A 16,944-nucleotide genomic window follows, 5' to 3' on the forward strand; every position below is an offset into this window, starting at 1 on the left:
GAGAGCCACGTGGACATTTCTGCTCTTGCCCTGCCTTTCATAGAAAAAGAGAAGAATGTAAACGTCGTCATCTTAAAAGTGTTATTCTGGAACACGGTCTCTAGTCCAAAGGAGCAAGCCGGGTGTTGGATGTCCATTAAATGGCGAACGTCACGCATCCTACTGCAATGAATCATGGGCTGCGAAAATAAAGCACCTGCAAAAATAGAGTTCTGATTCTGTTTCTACGGCCCTGGCCGTGGCCAAAGCGTCCGTGAGGTACACAGTATTGCACACCGATAAGCAGCTGTGGGAATGCACGTCACTTCTTCTCCACCGCGCCCTCCCCCACCCGGCCAGGTTGGCTTCAAAATGAAAATGAACGGGGAGAAATTGTCCCATACCTGCCCCCCCCCCCCCCCCCCCCCCCCCGGGGAAGGAGACGAGCTTCTCTTCCTGCCATCCCACATCCTGGTAGCAAGGCCGTCCGCCCGGGATGTTTATTGACAACCGGGTTACCAATGAGGACAAGATCACAAATAATTTATTTGGGAGGTCCTTTACATCTAGCCTAACTTCCTAAAAAAAAAAAAAAAAAAAATGGTGCCATTTCTTTTTATATCAATTTCCAGTGTGTAAAAGTCAAGGACTCCTCCATTCCTGCTTCGGTACGTGAGCAGTTTTTCAATTGTCTAAGTGTCAGCATCGAGCATCAACCGGGTTATATTTAGAGTGCTCTCCGCCTAGGTTTTAGTACATTCTGCGTGCCTGAGCCAGTCCGGATGAGCCTCACACACACAGACACGCGCGCACGCGCACGCACACACACAAATGGAATGTTTTAGCTCCTTGATCATCGGCACTAAAGAGTCGGGGGATTTGATGTGTAGCCACGTTCAATCATTGCCTTAAAATGTTGCATTTATCTTTTGACTGTTCCAGGCCTGCCTTCCTTCCGCTGCTTCTGTCCGACATGTTCAAAAGAATTTGAAACCAACTACTGGAGGAAAAAAAAAAATCAATCACTCTTCTCCGTCTCCTTGGAGAGACTGCCCCCCACCCCACCCCACCCCAAAAAAAAGGTGATTTGCTTTTTTTTCTGAGAAGATCCTTCACGTGGAGGCTGTGGAGACCGGAAACAGGGCCAGTTTGAGCTTCCAAGTGGACAGTTCACTTAGGCGATATCTGGCTTGAGATAATGAAAGGCACCTGTAAGGAAACACACGTAGCTTTTTAGGTCACGCTAGGACAACTCACAGCACGGGGCAAAATCAGCTACAGGCTGACAATGTCATATTTAATACCGTGGTATCAAAGGATCGAGACTAATATTTTTATTCCTGAGACAAGTTTGACACAAGTCTGTGTCCTTGGGATTATACCCCAGATGATCCTTGAGCTGACCTCATTAAGAACATGTGTTTCTAATGCCAGGGGTTGTTTCATTTTGGCCAACCCTCGTGTTTTACCTAGTGGCAATCAGGTTTCACATCTCAGCAATTAATAACCGCAAGATGTTGTTGACATCGGTCAAGAAAATAATTATGCAAGGGGGCCCCGGCCGGAACCGTCGGCCGCTTCGCCACGAGGCTGCCAGGGGCCGCCGGGCCCATCCCGCCCCCGAGGGACCGAGGCTCACTTTGTCCGTACTGCCCGTACTGGTAGCCCGGCACCGGGTCCATGCTGTAGCCCGTGCTGCTGTAGGTGGGTGGACAGTAGGACTGAGACGTCGGCAGGCTGTCCAAGCTCTTCATGTGGTCTAGTCTCTGGCTGCAGCTGGCCGACACCGTGGTGGCAGGTTCCAGGCCCCCGGTGAGAGGCGACAGAGCGTAGTCGGTCTGGGGCTGGTGCGGCACGCCGCCGTGGTTGGCCAGCAGTCCCATTACCTGGAGGGGACAGGCGGTGAGCTCGCGGGGCGCCTTTGCCGACCGGCTCTTACGGCCCAGCTGTCGGCAGGGGGCTGGGTGCCACGGGGGGGGATGCTGGGTGCCGGGTGCCGGGCCGGGGGGTGCCCAGGGGAACGGCGGGTTCGAGGCGCAGGGGGGACACGCGGAGAGCGAGCCTCGCCGCGCCTCCAGGGATAAAATCGGACTAGAATTTCTAAATAAATAAATAAATAAATAAATAAATAAATAAATAAATAAATAGAATATCAAAGATGGGGGGAGGAAGGGGGAACAGAAGGAAGGAGGGAGGAATTATATCTGTTCATATCAAACACAGAATAATCATATGTACATCTGGAAGTTTCACATGTGACTTTAAACAGACAGTAGCTTATATATATTTTAAAATTCGATGGATTCAAATAAAATTTTGTTATGTTTTAAGACACCTGCATCTGTTCTTGTAGTATCCCCTCTTTTGTTTTTTTTTTTTTTAAGAGATTTTATTTATTTATGAGAGACACAGAGAGAGAGGCAGAGACACAGGCCGAGGGAGAAGCAGGCTCCATGCAGGGACCCGATGCGGGACCCGATCCTGGGACTCCAGGATCACGCCCTGGGCTGAAGGCGGTGCTAAACCGCTGAGCCACCCAGGCTGCCCACGTAGTATTCCCTCTTAAGAAAGTTCCTCTCCTTATCTTGGCCATCCTTAGGTCATCAGAGATAATTAGTCTCTCCCTGATGCCCCAGAGGGCTTAACTCATCCCTCGCACTGTGCAGTCATGACTTTGGTCACCTATTTTGAATTATGAGAGTTTTGAGGGCAATAACCTACTCACCTTTATATTCCTAGCACCTAACATGGTACTTGACACATATTAGGGAGGGAGGGAAGGAAAGAAGGAAGGAAGGATGATGGATGGATGGACCTGGTAATTAACTCTCCACCAGGTAAGTAACTGCCTCCATGACTTGTCTTCTCATTTCGTATCTAAACATTTAATATACAAGAAGGTGTTAAAAGGGAAGAAAAGCTCCAAATGCAAGCACGTTGTAAAAACTCTGTTCAGTTTTGTAAATAACCCTGAAGAACGAGAACTGTTAAAAGGAAAAACAAAAACAAAACCCCACCACCACCTTGTGATCACAGAACAAGGTTCAGATCGCACAGGGATGTGTTTTGCACACTCAAGCTCGCTGACCCTTGCAGCTCCTGGCCATGGAAGTAAGTGGCTAATTAATCTGGCAGCTGGAAAGGCCACCAGAGGGTGGGAGTGACTCTTCTCCACCCCGTCCCATCTAGCGGCAGGGGTCACGAAATAACTGCAGAAGAAATCAGGTACTGGGTGAAGAGCCTCCAACAAAGGGTGACCTGTTTCCCGAGTGTGTGGGTGCAGGAGCCCTTTGCCGCACATGAGGCCGTGATATCTCTGCCATAGCTGAGGAAGCCTGAAGCACACAGGGGTTGAAGTTGCAAGAACAAGAGGGGAGGTTAGCGGGAAGCCCCGAGCCCTGACTTCGGCCTCATGGTGTCCACCAAGGTCATCCAGGACACAGAACCCGGGATGTTAGGGGTGCCAGCAAGGTGGGACAGAGGGACTAGTCTTGCATCCCAGAGAAGATGGCTTAAATTAGATTCCAAAACCAACGATGCCACAATCCCCTTTGGGAGGTGTCTGGGTGATCCTCATAGCTAAACAAAATCTGCTTGAAATTCAGCTTTAAACTGATCTATTTTCAACAGCCCCAAGAGACAAAAGGGGCAGGTCTGCTCACCACCTTCTATGGAAGACCCTTTTTACCTCTATTTTAAACCAACCACCAATTTCCCTCACCTTTCCCTGTATGTCTCCTTGTCTGCCTTCTCATCTGAGTTGTGGGTGTGAGCGTGTGGGAAGTGGGGGCCAGCATGCGGAAAGCAACATGGCAAGACCCACTTTTTTAAAGATGGTCCAGGGGACCTAAATTTTCTTGAGTTATATGGTGAAATAGCGTTTTAAAAAGCTTTAAGAACGATTTGTATTCTAAAAAATAATCCTATGTGACAGAGAGTAGTTTTATTTCACTGGGGATTTGGGGAAAGTGAGAGTCACAAAATAAAGAGCCAGTAGATTCAGAATTCCAGGACAGTCACCAGAACGTGGGGCCCTCATGGGCTCTACCCAACACTGTTTATAGTAATTACTTCATTTTCTCATTTAAAAAACCTGAACATAACCCAGAATGCATTTAAGTTATTTTCTGAATGTTCTTCCACCTACATGGCTTTGTTTTTGTTTTGGGGGTTTTGGGTTTTGGGTTTTTGTTTTGTTTTTGTTTTGTTTTGCCTCTGAGTTTGTACAGGTGATTTATGGTACATATACTTGAAAGATTCACAAAAATGCTATTGATATACTAATTTATTATTAAGCATTTTATTGCAGCCCAAATTATTCAGGCATGTCTACTAGAAGAAAAGGATCTAAAATAGAGGTTGTTCAGTGTCAAGCATGTCATGCTCCCTTTCAACTCAAAGGTACCTCTTTGGTCTGATGAGCAAGAATGGATGGGGAAGATAAAAATATAACAAGTGTGACCACGTCCATGATAATGACACAGGGTGCAAATATTTTACTGTAAATAAACTGTGCTAAGTAAAAACAAACACTTAGGGGGAAAAAAGCAATTTTGTGATTATGTTAATCCAGAGAAGAAAAAAATGGCCAATGGACCGGGATAAAATAGAGTCATGTTTAAATCAATAGCATCCTTCATGAAAATACTTACTTGAAACTTAGTTAAAATTATATCACTTTAAGGGAAAATGGAAAACTCTAAACACAATCATAGTTGAAGAGTCAGAGCAAAATGTTATTCAAAAAATGCACACTCTCCCATGAGCTATATGTACATTTGTGTGATAAACTTTTTTTAAGCCTCTGCCATATATTTCTCGTTTGCATAACTTTGAAAGCAGTAATAATTCTGTCCACGGGAGGAAACCATGAAGATTGTAAAAGAGAAGAAATGACTCCTTCCTGTAAGCAAAATTCAGCTTATGATGTTCATGGAGCAACTTTCTGCAGTTATTGATTTAGAAAATACTTTAGGACAGGTCTTTACATCTAAGACCTAGAAGTACATCTCCCGGAGGATGGATAAGACACAGAGCAACATCCCAGGGCAACAGAAAGATAGTCCCTTAAGGTTCCAGGACACGGTGTCCTTAAGACGTTGGGAGCATGACCCAATGGAACAGAAGGAATCCATGCAGGGTCTTCCTTTCAGTATCACCCATGGCACATACTGGAAAGCCAGGGACAGTTTCTGCTGGAGCAAGAGCCCTTAGCTCAGCAGCCCTGCATTTGCCATGGCTAATGTGAAAAATTAAAAGGACCAACGATCAATTATCCTTGCTCCCCTTGACTTCCCTGATAGAGTCCAAGAGACAGACATTCTACCACAAGTTCTAATTTCCCCTGCGATGGTCACAATTTGTCATCGCGATTTCTTTCTTGAGAATTGTATAAGGAAGGGAAAGAGGCACTAATACTCTCCTACCTATGGCCCAAAATGGAAATTAACAAATAATTAGAAACTAATATGGTTTATTTCTATATTTCATGTGGATAAAACATGAGAAATAGACACATCTTTTTAAGAACTTCTAATTGAAAATTGAAAAGGAAATCTGTTGGAAAATAAAAATAGTGAACATATCAATACAAAATGCATTACTTTCCCCTAACATCATTTAAAACCTCAAACCTCTATGGAAGGGTCCCATTACACTTTTATGTACATTTCTTTAAAAGCTATTTTGTATTTCATGTGGTTGGAGGGAAGCTATGGAAATTTCTTTTTCGCTGTACAAACAAGTTGGTAAATGAACTTCTTTTTTTTTTTTTTTTTTTTTTTTTTTTGGTAAATGAACTTCTTAAAACTCCCACAAATATGGTTATGGAATGTCTTCCAGTCATATTGTCTAAGAATATCGTCACCACTTCTTTTATATATATATATATATATATATATATATATATATATATATATATATATATGCTTTTCCTACAAGCCATATGTCATTCAAAAATCTAAGATAAAATCTTCATTTGCTGCAAAGTGGGGTGTCTTCCTCCCACTCATAGACCACTAGTAAGCTGTTTCTACTAACAGGACTGGCATATTTGCCTGATTTTTTTTTAATTTGGGGTTAAGGGACGTATATTTATTATTTTTCAAAGAAAAATAAATAAACTCAGGGCTATTCATTTCTGTCTACGGAACACTGACCACACTCTTACTAAATGGCAGGTAAGTCCAGGAGATGCAATGACCAGAAAGAATTTTCCTATAATAACGTTCCCTGTTCTGCCCACTGGGAAGGGATGTAGGAAGAGAATTTCGCATTGAGTACAACTCCTAGGTAACACGTCTGGGGAAAAAAACAACAACTATTAAGTATATTTGTAAATCGTTACCTCCAAAAACACTTCTGAGACAACCTTTCTAAACGGTTTTATGGATAACCTTTTTAAAAAATCCAAAGCCTTAGAATCGTGTGCCAACACTTACTCTGATCTCTCCGTCATTTGAATTATTAGAGACATTTTCAAAAGATTCTTGAAGGTCATTTCAAGTTTCAGAATTCCAAATAGGTTGTTTATATCTTGATTGGAAGATTATATGGTTCAGGAAAAATGAGCCTTTTTACCATTGCTTCATGCCATATTTCTCTTGAATTAATTTTCCTATCGTATGATTAAATATAAAAGATAAAAATCTGTAGGCCAAATGAAGACTTACGTTCAAAACGATGTATCTGGAAAATATTTGTCTTAGCCTAAGTGTTATGGTTTTGCTGTCAGTTGCAAGGGCTCAGAGCTAATCAGAAATCTCAAATGATTTAGCAAATTATGCTGTACATCCAGGCGCGTCTTTTTTCCTTAGTAGGGATCCTGGTTCGTGTCCTTACTTTCTTTTTGATTCTTAAGTAATCAGATATCCTTGTGATTTAACATTTAATGATACACATTTCTGTATGTTTTAGAAAATATAGCTGTGAAATACAGCTACATATGATATAAAGAGGTTTGCTTTTTAAGTTTCTACCTTCCCCTCCAAAACTGTGTTTACTGGCTATATATATTTTTAATTTGGATACAATTTATTTTCAAAACCAAGCCAAAATGCTCACATGTCTAAATGTGTTTTGCTAGCACAGATGCTACAGGAGTCCTCTGATGGTTAAATTTCACTGACTGTATCCTTGAGCCTTGAAATGCCTAAATGTGAACAACTGAGAACCAGAATGTTGCCTTCAGATTCAAATGCCTTAGGAATTATCCTGCAGTTGATTAGAATCTAAATAATTAGATTTTTGGCCCTGTCTGCTTAAAAGCTGTAAGAGGGAAGTTGCCTGAGGGCAGAAGTTTCTTTAAGGTAAGAATGGTGACCTTCTCACCCACACCCACAGTTACGGGGAGGGCATGCCCGCCCTTTCTTTACCCAACCAGATAGAAAAACCAGTGCTTGTAAAATATCCAGCTAAACACATCCTTCATTTTTATTTCAATCCTTGGCTCCTTAGCTTCTATTTTGCAAGGAGCTATGTTTAATATGCATGATTAAAGAGTATGAGCGCCAGACAAGTGTGGCTCATATGCTGCATGTAATTCTAAGTTCTATTTGTAAAGAGCATAGTAAGTCTTGTCTCAGAAAAACTCTGAGTGACAGATGTGCTCTCCTCTGCAGCCCCATGACCCATCCCAGAATAACTTTTATGTCTCAGTGCTTTAGAGCACCTACTTCTCAATAGAGCTAAGCTGTTAAATTGATAACAATATTCTCCAGGCACTGCTGACTAAAATATAAATCCAGGCAAAACTCGACATAGGAACAGCTTGCAACAATGACGTGTACACCCACATACACACACGCGCATATATATATTGTTTACTTCCAGCCAATGATGATCGTGTCCATCTATTATCAATAAAATAAGGCCCATTCAGAAAAAGCCTATGCCACCTAAATGAAAAAGTATGCCAGTTAATACAGTTGGTATTTGACCATGTTAGACCCACCATGGGTCGTCATAAAATTCTCATATGTTTTAATTCATTTACGCATGCCTGCATTTAATATGCTTTGTGACCATGTCTACAATTAATATGATTTATGAGAAAAGAACATGTGCAATATTGGAGGTGGGGGGGGAGTGGATAGCATGGACTTTTTTTCTTCTATGAATGAAAAATATAACAAAACGGCTCAAGGAAAATTGTTGGCTGTTAGCCTATTAAGGTGGACCGACACAGCCCTGAGTTAACTTGAGGGAGTTAATGATATCCTCTTATCTGACCCTGACACATTTGCAGCATGTAATTTACAGAAGCTCTGTCCAGGGAATCTTGACAAATGCTCCTAACGATGTCAGGGCAATGTTCCATTCTAATGTAAAACAGATGTGGGTCAGATACCCTCATTCATCACTTAACATAGAGAGTCTCAAACTCTCTCTGGGAGGAATGGCATTACCTGCTGTTAACTCTTACCACCACCACCACCACCACCACCACCACCACCACCACCACTGCTGTCCTCCAAAAGGTAAGCCATCAAACCCGTCACCACTTCAAAAACCTGCCTGAACACATGACTGTGGAAAATCCGACATCTATCTTGGTTTAATTTCATGACTACCTCAGGACATGTTTGCTAAATACTAATTGACCCTTTGGGACCTAGGATTCCAAATCTAGGAAGGGAAAAGCTCTACACTTGGCCAGCCCACAGGACTTGAGGGAGACAGATTAAAACTTCATCTCTAATCGCCCATAAAGTAAACCTGCATTCAAGGAACTGCGGGGCAGATTCACACTCATGACCACTCATAAATGCAAATCTTGCTGCATCTTAACTGCCCAGCTCTAAGATACACACACACGTGTGCACACACACACACATACACACAAATATTATAAACTGGAAGTCTATGTTGGCTTCTAGAAAAAGGGATCTAAACTCTGCCCCTCTGAAACAAAGAATGTTGGGCAGCACTGTATTCTCTTTCCCCTGAAATTTTCCCTTGCACTCAATACCCTAACACAGAAGACAGACATTACAGCCTATTAAGGGAGGAAAACGGTGTGGCCCATCTCAACAAGGAAATCTCTTCTTTCCTCCAAACCCAGTGTGATGTAGGCAAATAGTTCTATGGCTGCCCAAAGTCAATGTCATAGGACTCCATCTACTAAATGCCTAAGATCACTGAAGAGAAGCTTCCCTACCCTTCTTTTCCTGTGAAAGAAAGTGTGTTCTCAGAAAGAGGAAAGAGTCAGCTGAAAAGACCAAGTGATACTAATTTAATGAGTAGATGTCAAGAGGGTTATCTCTATTAACCGTGGGAAAGCAGAGGACAGCCTTGCAGAAGCCTAAGAATGAATATACCTCTTAGGAAATACGTTCTGGCCTATTCCACAGGCTTTGTGGTGAGGCGGAATAAGCATCTGTACAAGATGCATGGAACCTTGTAGTAATTCTAGATATCGGACAACATCTGAGAGTACAGTCTCCCAAGAACAGCAGCTACTACCCCACTAACCTAAAAGCCTATGTATTTCAATTCCCTCCATTACCCCAGTTCCACGAGCGCTGAACAAATAGAGATGTTGTGCTGCTTTTCTATCTGAAAATTTACTTATGTCCTTGATCATAAATTGGCCAGTGGCTATGTCTCCTCTTGCATAGTCAACTGGATGTGTATGCTGGAACCATCTAGGGCCCACGGTGAAACCACTTACATAGTTCTTTGAGCTGCAGAAACGAACTCTGCTCCTCTAGGACTTAAAAATCCTCTAGGATTTATAAGGACAAAGTCCTTATAAATTTAGCGATTTATATTATTATTAAGGAGTCCTTATAATTTAGCAATTAAAAGAACATTCCCCGCTTGATAACTCAAAATTACTTGGTAAGATCGTCCCTTACTTTCTAAGACTTTTCCATTTCATCTGTTGTTTTAACTACCTTTACTCTTTCCTGAAAGAAATAGCATAGCCTCTATCAGATTTGCTTATCTTTGAGGAATCCAGGACCACAGGAGCTGGCTATAGATCTTTAAAAATGTGTTCAGGTCAATATTACATTTCAGTAAATCAAAATAAGAATAATAAAAGGAAACCATTAGCATAACCCGGTCTTTTCCCCCACTCCTGGCCCCATCCATGGTATAAAGGACCGTTGGCTCTTATTACTGCCATCCTGAGTTCTTATGTTATTGCAAACTGAATTTCTCAAACACAACCAAGTTCTGCACATTGTATTTCTAGGGACTATCATGTCTCAAACACATTACAATTACTGGCTCCTGAACGGACACCCGTTCAAGTCCTTAGTTCTTTAAAATGTCTGAGTAGAATACCTGAGAACACTCCAGTCCACCACGAAACTGCCTTTCTTTTCAGTTTCCACATTTGCCATCTTTGGCAGGACAAACACAAAGGTTTTGTTTTGTTCTGTGTCGTCTCCCAGAGGTTCCCAGCTATTTTGGAGTAAACAGTAGTGAGAGGCCTGCTGCAATCGCATGAGTGCTTGACCAAAAAGCGTTTGAATTTCCAAAGTACCGTGTTTCTCAGCCTCACTCTGTAGGACGATTCTTTTTTCAGACCTTCCCAGTCTGACAAGATGAAACAGAGGCTCAGATAGTCTAGGCAACCTGCCCGAAGACACCCAGCTGGCGAGTGACGCCTGAGCTTAGGAATCTGTGCTTTTGACCTGGAGGCCCCTTCTTTACATCAGGGTGTTCCATCCCCACAGCAGTCGAGTCACTATACAGGAGTTCCTTCCTCTCTCTACGTCTATCTGAACATTTTTAAGCAGTTTACAGCCTCTTCCTTAAAATTACTCTTTTGCCTGCTAAGTTATCATACAGATGGGGGTACGATGGTGGAAGGGGAAGATAACATCGGACATCACATACAAAGAAGAATCACGCGTAAAAAAAAACAACAAAAAAAATCAAGGCAGACGTCTTAGACGTGGACTAATCGTGAGCGGGTCTCCACCCATGTTTTGTCTCACTCAGCACTTCCTAGGAAATGTTCCTCGAAACCTGATAGTTTAATATGCAGCCAAAGGGCTCCACAGTTAAACCAGAAAACGCTGAGTGAGACAAACATGTTTCCACACTGCGAGACTTGTCAGAGCCTTAGTAGGCTAATGTGCCCTGGGACTTTGAAAGGCGGCGGGGTTGGGGGGAGCCTGGGCGGGGGGCTCTGTTGGTGAAGCACCTGCCTTGGGCTCAGGTCATGATCCTGGGTCCTGGGATCGAGCCCATGCCAAGCTCCCTGCTCAGGGGGAAGCCTGCTTCTCCCTCTGCCTCCTCCTCCCCGCTCGTGCTCGGTTTCTCTCTCTCAAATAAATAAATAAAATCTTAAGAAAAAAAAAAAAAAAGAAGAAAGAAAGAAAGAAAGAAAGAAAGAAAGAAAGAAAGAAAGAAGAAAGAAAGAAAGAAAGAAGAAAGAAAGAAGAAAGAAGAAAGAAAGAAAGAAAGAAAGAAAGAAAGAAAGAAAGAAAGAAAGAAAAGAAAGAAAGAAGAAGGGCTATAATTTGTAACATTTAGCAAACTGTTGATTCAGAATCCATTCTCCCCAAACCGCCATTTCAGGCAGCCCACTATGGGGTCCGAGGCTTTATGATGAGGCCCTGCTTTTTTCCTGGGTGTTCCAGGATGATCGGGACCCAGTCCCACGCCTCTAGAAGCTCCTGGTGAAGGGGGCCGTGGCGCATTGTCATATAATACAGCCTGGTTGTGTTGTGTGTTTTCACAAGGTACAAAGACACCAAGGTACATCAACGGAGGCTGAAAGAAAAAATTCTACCTGCAGGGTTGCCACTGACCTACAAATTTTCTGGTGGAGTCACACAGATAGAGGCTCAGCGTTGCAGATGGTTCGTCAATCAAAAGTTTAATTAGATCCTTCTAATGCAAGCTGCCCAAAATGAGACCTCAGCTTTTGGTGAGATGAGAAGATAAGTTATTTATTTTAAATAACGCCCGCTGCCTTCAGGGGTTCAGCGCTGGGAACGGGCTGCCATCCTGTCACAGGTAGGAAAGATTCCCTTCCGGGTGGAAATCCACCCTGTGAGTCTCCAAAATTCGTGGTCTCACAACTGCCCATCTTTTTTCGTTGACCAGCAGGAATGATGCAATCACTAACCTCCGGTACTCTAGTTCACTCAACTCTAGCTAAAATGTCAAGAGTAATTTTTAAGTATTATACCGTACATTCAAAAATACACACCTCTGATGAGACCCAGACTGTTTCGCAGAAACAGATTTCTTTAGAAAAAAAAGAAAACAAAAAATAGTACACAACTAATGAGTAAGTCCAGTCCTCTGTGTCTGCAATACAAAGCATACATTCAGCCCCTAATTGAATAAATATGCAAGTATTCAGATTTCTGTAGATATTGCCATTTTGCAAATGCAGTAATAAATTAAAAGCTTTACATCGCATTCCAACCACATATAAAGGGTTGATTCAGACCCTTGGCCTCACACTAGAATCCAGCACGGCTTGCCTATGCCTTACTGGCTACAAAGACAAACTTTTTATTCTAGTAGCTTAGTTGTAGGCCTAGCTATCGCACTCCATTGTGCCTCCCTGATGGCTAAAGGAATTCAAATGGGCCCCCAAACCAGAGGGTTGCTTCATCCGATGTGTCCAACGTACGGGGGAAAGTAGCTGACGGTGTTTCTCTTTGAATCAGTTCAGCAGACACACACACACTTAATTCGGCAAGAAAGGTTTGCTTGTGGCTCATTTCAGGGAGATGATGTAAGGCTCGGTCACTGATGCTGCTGCTCCCTGCCTTCTTTAAAAAAAAAAAAAAAAAAAAAAAAAGGAATTTGGGCCAAGTAGTTGTTTCTTGCAAAACTCTCTCGCAATCCGTAACAAAGTCAAGAGGCCCTGCCAGAGGTGACATAAAGCAGGGCTCGCCGCCTCTTCTGTGAGGGGAGCAAGTGCCTGGGCTCCGGCCTGCCCTGTTCCCACAAACGGATTACAGCGACGTGCCCCCAAGGAGCAGAGCCCACTGGAAACACGTGTGGTCACCGGTGATCCTGGTGGAGCCCAGGTGGGCTCATTGACGGGCATAAGCAGCCTGGAGCCTTCGCAACCCCACGTGCCTCTGCATCCCTGCCTCGAGCTCCCAGGCTGCCCCAGAGATGAAACAGAAGGAGGCTGGGGGCGGGGGCAGCCTCTTTTGCATGGAATGTCTCTCCGGCCCAGCTTTGTTTGACACCCAACCAATCTCCTTAATCAAAATCACTCCCTTTTCCTCCACAGGTGAGTTTCTGGAGAGTGTAAAGGGAAGGAAGTGCCTCTGTTGGGAAGCGGGTTGGTGGCAGGCCACCTGCCAGTCTGGCTCTGCACGGGGCTAAGGGCATCGATTCTGCAACCTGTGGGTGAGATGGACCAAACCAACGGCCTGGCCTTGAGCAGATTCTGCACGTGTCCCCCAAGATGGCCAAAGAAACAGCCGGAATGGAAGCCGGCCCCGCCAGCAGGGTCAACCTTACCACCTTCCCGTGGATCAATGGTCTAAGAAAAGGTCAAGGAGTTACCAGGCCACGGTGCAAAAGATTTCTCCTTCCATGCATGCAGCAAAAAAACATCCATCACAACTGTTCCTAATGACGATACCTCATCCACGTAACAAGCTGATCCGCGGTAAAGCCCCTATTCCTTCGCTGGACAAAGAACCATCATCTTGCCCTGCAGCTAAGGAATCTGAGATAATTGTGAACACTGTGGTGCAAGAAATGACAAGCAAAATCAAAAGGATTCTTGAGTTCTGTGTACACATATTAACACTTAAATGCTTCTCCCTAATAAGTTTCGGGATTAACAAATGTTTGTCAAAAGACACTGGGCTAAGCAATTGAAATCTGATTTGAAATGGAACCACGATGGTCTAATACATATATGCATGAAATGAAGAAGCTCCCTAACAAGCGTGGCTGCCACCAAATATGCAATTTACATACATTACACACTAATAATCTCAATTTTAATATTATTCTTTAAAGGCAACGGGATGGGTGGTTGACTTAAAGGTTTGCTTTTGTAAAATGTGAATAAGAACAAAAGTTGATCCCAGTTGTCTTCTGCCATTAACCACAGCCTCGTCCGTATGACGGTCTATCTGCTCTTTCTTGGGTCTGTCCCATCCCCACAGAGCTGTGATCGTGCGACCACACTTGACGGACGCGTGGTCCACAGGCTCGATGAGGTGTGCAGACCTATGTATGCTCCATTTCGGAAGTGTTGAGCGGCAAGCAAACATCCAAGCATTTTTAAGCCTGGTACGCAGGACTTTATGGGAATTTTTTTCTTTCCTCAGTAGATTATCCATGAAATAGGACAGGTGTACCGGTTATTCAATTACATCTTATCCAAGACCTGGATGAAAATTTGAAATGAGGCCTCCGAGCATAGCTCTTACCATACGGGTTTATTAATAACAGTTAAACGTTCCTCAAAACAAAACTTTTTTTTGGTAATCTAAGCCTATTTTCTTATTTTGTCATTGGTTTCACTCATAAACCAGAAACAAAAATCTCTGCCCATCTGCTCTAAACATAAAATGTGTTCATAATAATCCAGATTTATACCAAATGTATTTTTAAGTATTGCTGAATTGAGAGAGTGCTCAAAATTTATGGCCTCTGAGGTTGCAAAGAGGACTTCCTCTTTTTAAGGAAGAAAATGCTTAAAATGAACGGAGGAAAGGCTCAGAAAGCTTCTTGGATATCAAATGGCTCCGTAGGAAAAAAAAAAATGTCAATGATATAAGAGTAAATGAATCAAAACCATATGGATCAAATTTTCCCTAAAATACACAGTTTGAAAAATTAAGGAGGAAAAGTGCTTGGCAAAATGTGTTTTAGGTTTTACCAAACCCAAAACATTTGAAGAATCATTTGCAATGGTTGATGAACCCTAAATGCAGCCAAGTTGGCCCATTTTTGTATACAACATAACGGAAAAAAGAGAGAGAGAGAAAGAAGAAAAAAAAAAAAAGAAAAACTTTCTAGAAACCACGTAACCCCAATGATACTGTATTTCACTCAAGAAATCATTAGACGCTGTCACCAAAAACTATGGCGATTAGAGCCAAGGGACGGGGTAGGGCACAGAATGATAAAAGTTTGTTAAATTAATTGGCCTTGTTTTTGGGGTTTGGCTCTGAACGTTGTGGAGGAGGGGGCGCAGTAAGGGTAGTGTTTCTTGCGGAGGGAAAGTTAATTGGAGGAACACGGGCCAGATGTTAATTAGTCTCATGTCTTAAGCATATGGTGGGGTTTCCCTGGCACTCTGTATCCCAGACCAGCATTCCTTCTCTCCTGCATGTCCAGCAAGGTGCTGGGAACACGCCGCCTCGGCCTGCAGGGGAAAGGCATGGCCTCCCCGTGTTCTCTCCGTATTGTCCCCGCACAAGACAACACAACCTCTCCCCCGAAGGCCGCTACTGCAGGGGAGAGCCCTCGCTGCAGTGACTCCAAAGCTTTTCTTCTCAGAGGCTGTTTGTCGTCCAGTGAGAGAATCCCCCCATCTCCTCAAGGGCTGTGCGGGTCACATGAAATGCAATTCAGAGACAGTGAGAAGTGGGGAGGTCACAGCCCAGCCCCTCGGTCACCCATCGCTGAGGCTCCCGCCTCAGGTTCCCCCGACACATCCCGTCGTTGGGGGGATGTGAGGCCAAACCTTCCATTGGTAAAGCCTCTGCACCAGGCCTGCAGGAAAATAAGGCCAAATGTCAGTGCCGGGGCCTATGGAAAACTTGCTAGGCCCTTGCGCTTCTTCAGCAAGTGAATTGTGTAATTTGTGTTTACACGAGAATTAGTAACAAGTGGAAAAGAGGGAGATTTGGCTTATTTAGACGATGGTGCTGCATTGGTCTCAGCTTTTCCCTGAGAAAAATGGCCACATTCTTCAGATAGGGACAGATTCTCTCAGAACAAGATACGCTCACCAGAGATGGAGGAGTGCGCAGTCCCTTTCCGCAACTTGAGGAAGGATATGGCCAAAGTTTCTAAAAGTGTTTGTCAATACATACATACATACATACATACATAAAAGTGTTTGTCAGTATTCTGATCTTTTGTCAAAATACATGGTGGCCTGTTGCTACTCGAATCTGACCAGCTGGATTGGTGTGACCATCCTGAGTCACTGCCTCACACCTGTCCCTCACGAAGCTGAGGCCCTCCCTGAGAAAAGCTTGGAAGGTGTTGAAGACATACCACTTGGCTGAAGGCTCTGATTCCAAGTTTTAGAGGCGTCGTTGCTCGAGGGAGCAGATTGGAGGGAGAGGTTGGAGACTTCCAGAAGAGAACCAACTAAAAGACATGCACGCACAGAGAAACAGTTGTCATCCTGGTGTCTAGTAATTCCTCGACAAGAAACTAGAAAGCCCATTCCGCCACAGTCCACACACATTCTAACTCATGAGATCCAAGTCTGAATGGCCAACACCACTAGGGAAAAAGTCAAATGCAAGGCACAAATTATTATGAACATGTCGGACAGCCTCCACTGAAAAGATCTACAAAGATCTGACCAAAACGACTCAAAAACCTTTAGATTCAATTGTAATGATAGAAAGAAAGCAACGTGCAAAACTATATACACTATCATCTCAATTATACATATATTTTTAAAAGATGTAAGACCCCAGAGAGCCAGAAGGCAATATGTAAACATATTAACAGTGGTTGCCCAGGGGAATTTCTTTTTTCTACTCTGAAGACACTTAAAAAATTTTTTTGCCCATTTTCAATTATCTGGGGGAAGTTAAAAGATTGATAGGAAAAGTGTGTAAAGCCAAAAAGCATGCAGAGGGCATATTAGCGAAAAGAGTCAATTAACCTGCACCCAAAAGTTCAAGAAACTCATCTCCACGAAATGATTTTAAGATATGATGAAAGCCCCCTGCCTTTATTTTTCATGAAACCCATTCCCTCTCTGCCCAACCCTGTGCTACCATGGGGGCCAGCCCAGACTGAGCCCAGCATCCCGGGCTCCAGCCC

At 43.4% G+C, this 16,944-nt stretch overlaps 1 protein-coding gene across 3 annotated transcripts in view; it reads right to left on the reverse strand.

Moving 5' to 3' along the window:
- Positions 1–417: 417 nt before the first annotated feature.
- PAX3 (paired box 3) overlaps positions 418–16,944 on the reverse strand; it is a 98,743-nt gene continuing 82,216 nt past the window's right edge. For 2 of the 3 annotated variants that reach the window (XM_038585117.1, XM_038585116.1), the window contains exons 8-9: positions 1,619–1,865; positions 1,058–1,188 (exon numbers count right to left, since the gene is read on the reverse strand). In XM_038585117.1, coding sequence (XP_038441045.1) covers positions 1,154–1,188; positions 1,619–1,865 — 282 coding nt within the window. In that variant the 3' untranslated portion in view covers positions 1,058–1,153. Of the gene's footprint in view, positions 977–1,057; positions 1,189–1,618; positions 1,866–16,944 lie in introns of those variants that run through there. The other variant, XM_038585118.1, reaches the window with a different exon arrangement.

Source organism: Canis lupus, chromosome 37 (genome assembly GCF_011100685.1).
Source record: "Canis lupus familiaris isolate Mischka breed German Shepherd chromosome 37, alternate assembly UU_Cfam_GSD_1.0, whole genome shotgun sequence".
Classification (NCBI taxonomy): domain Eukaryota; kingdom Metazoa; phylum Chordata; class Mammalia; order Carnivora; family Canidae; genus Canis; species Canis lupus.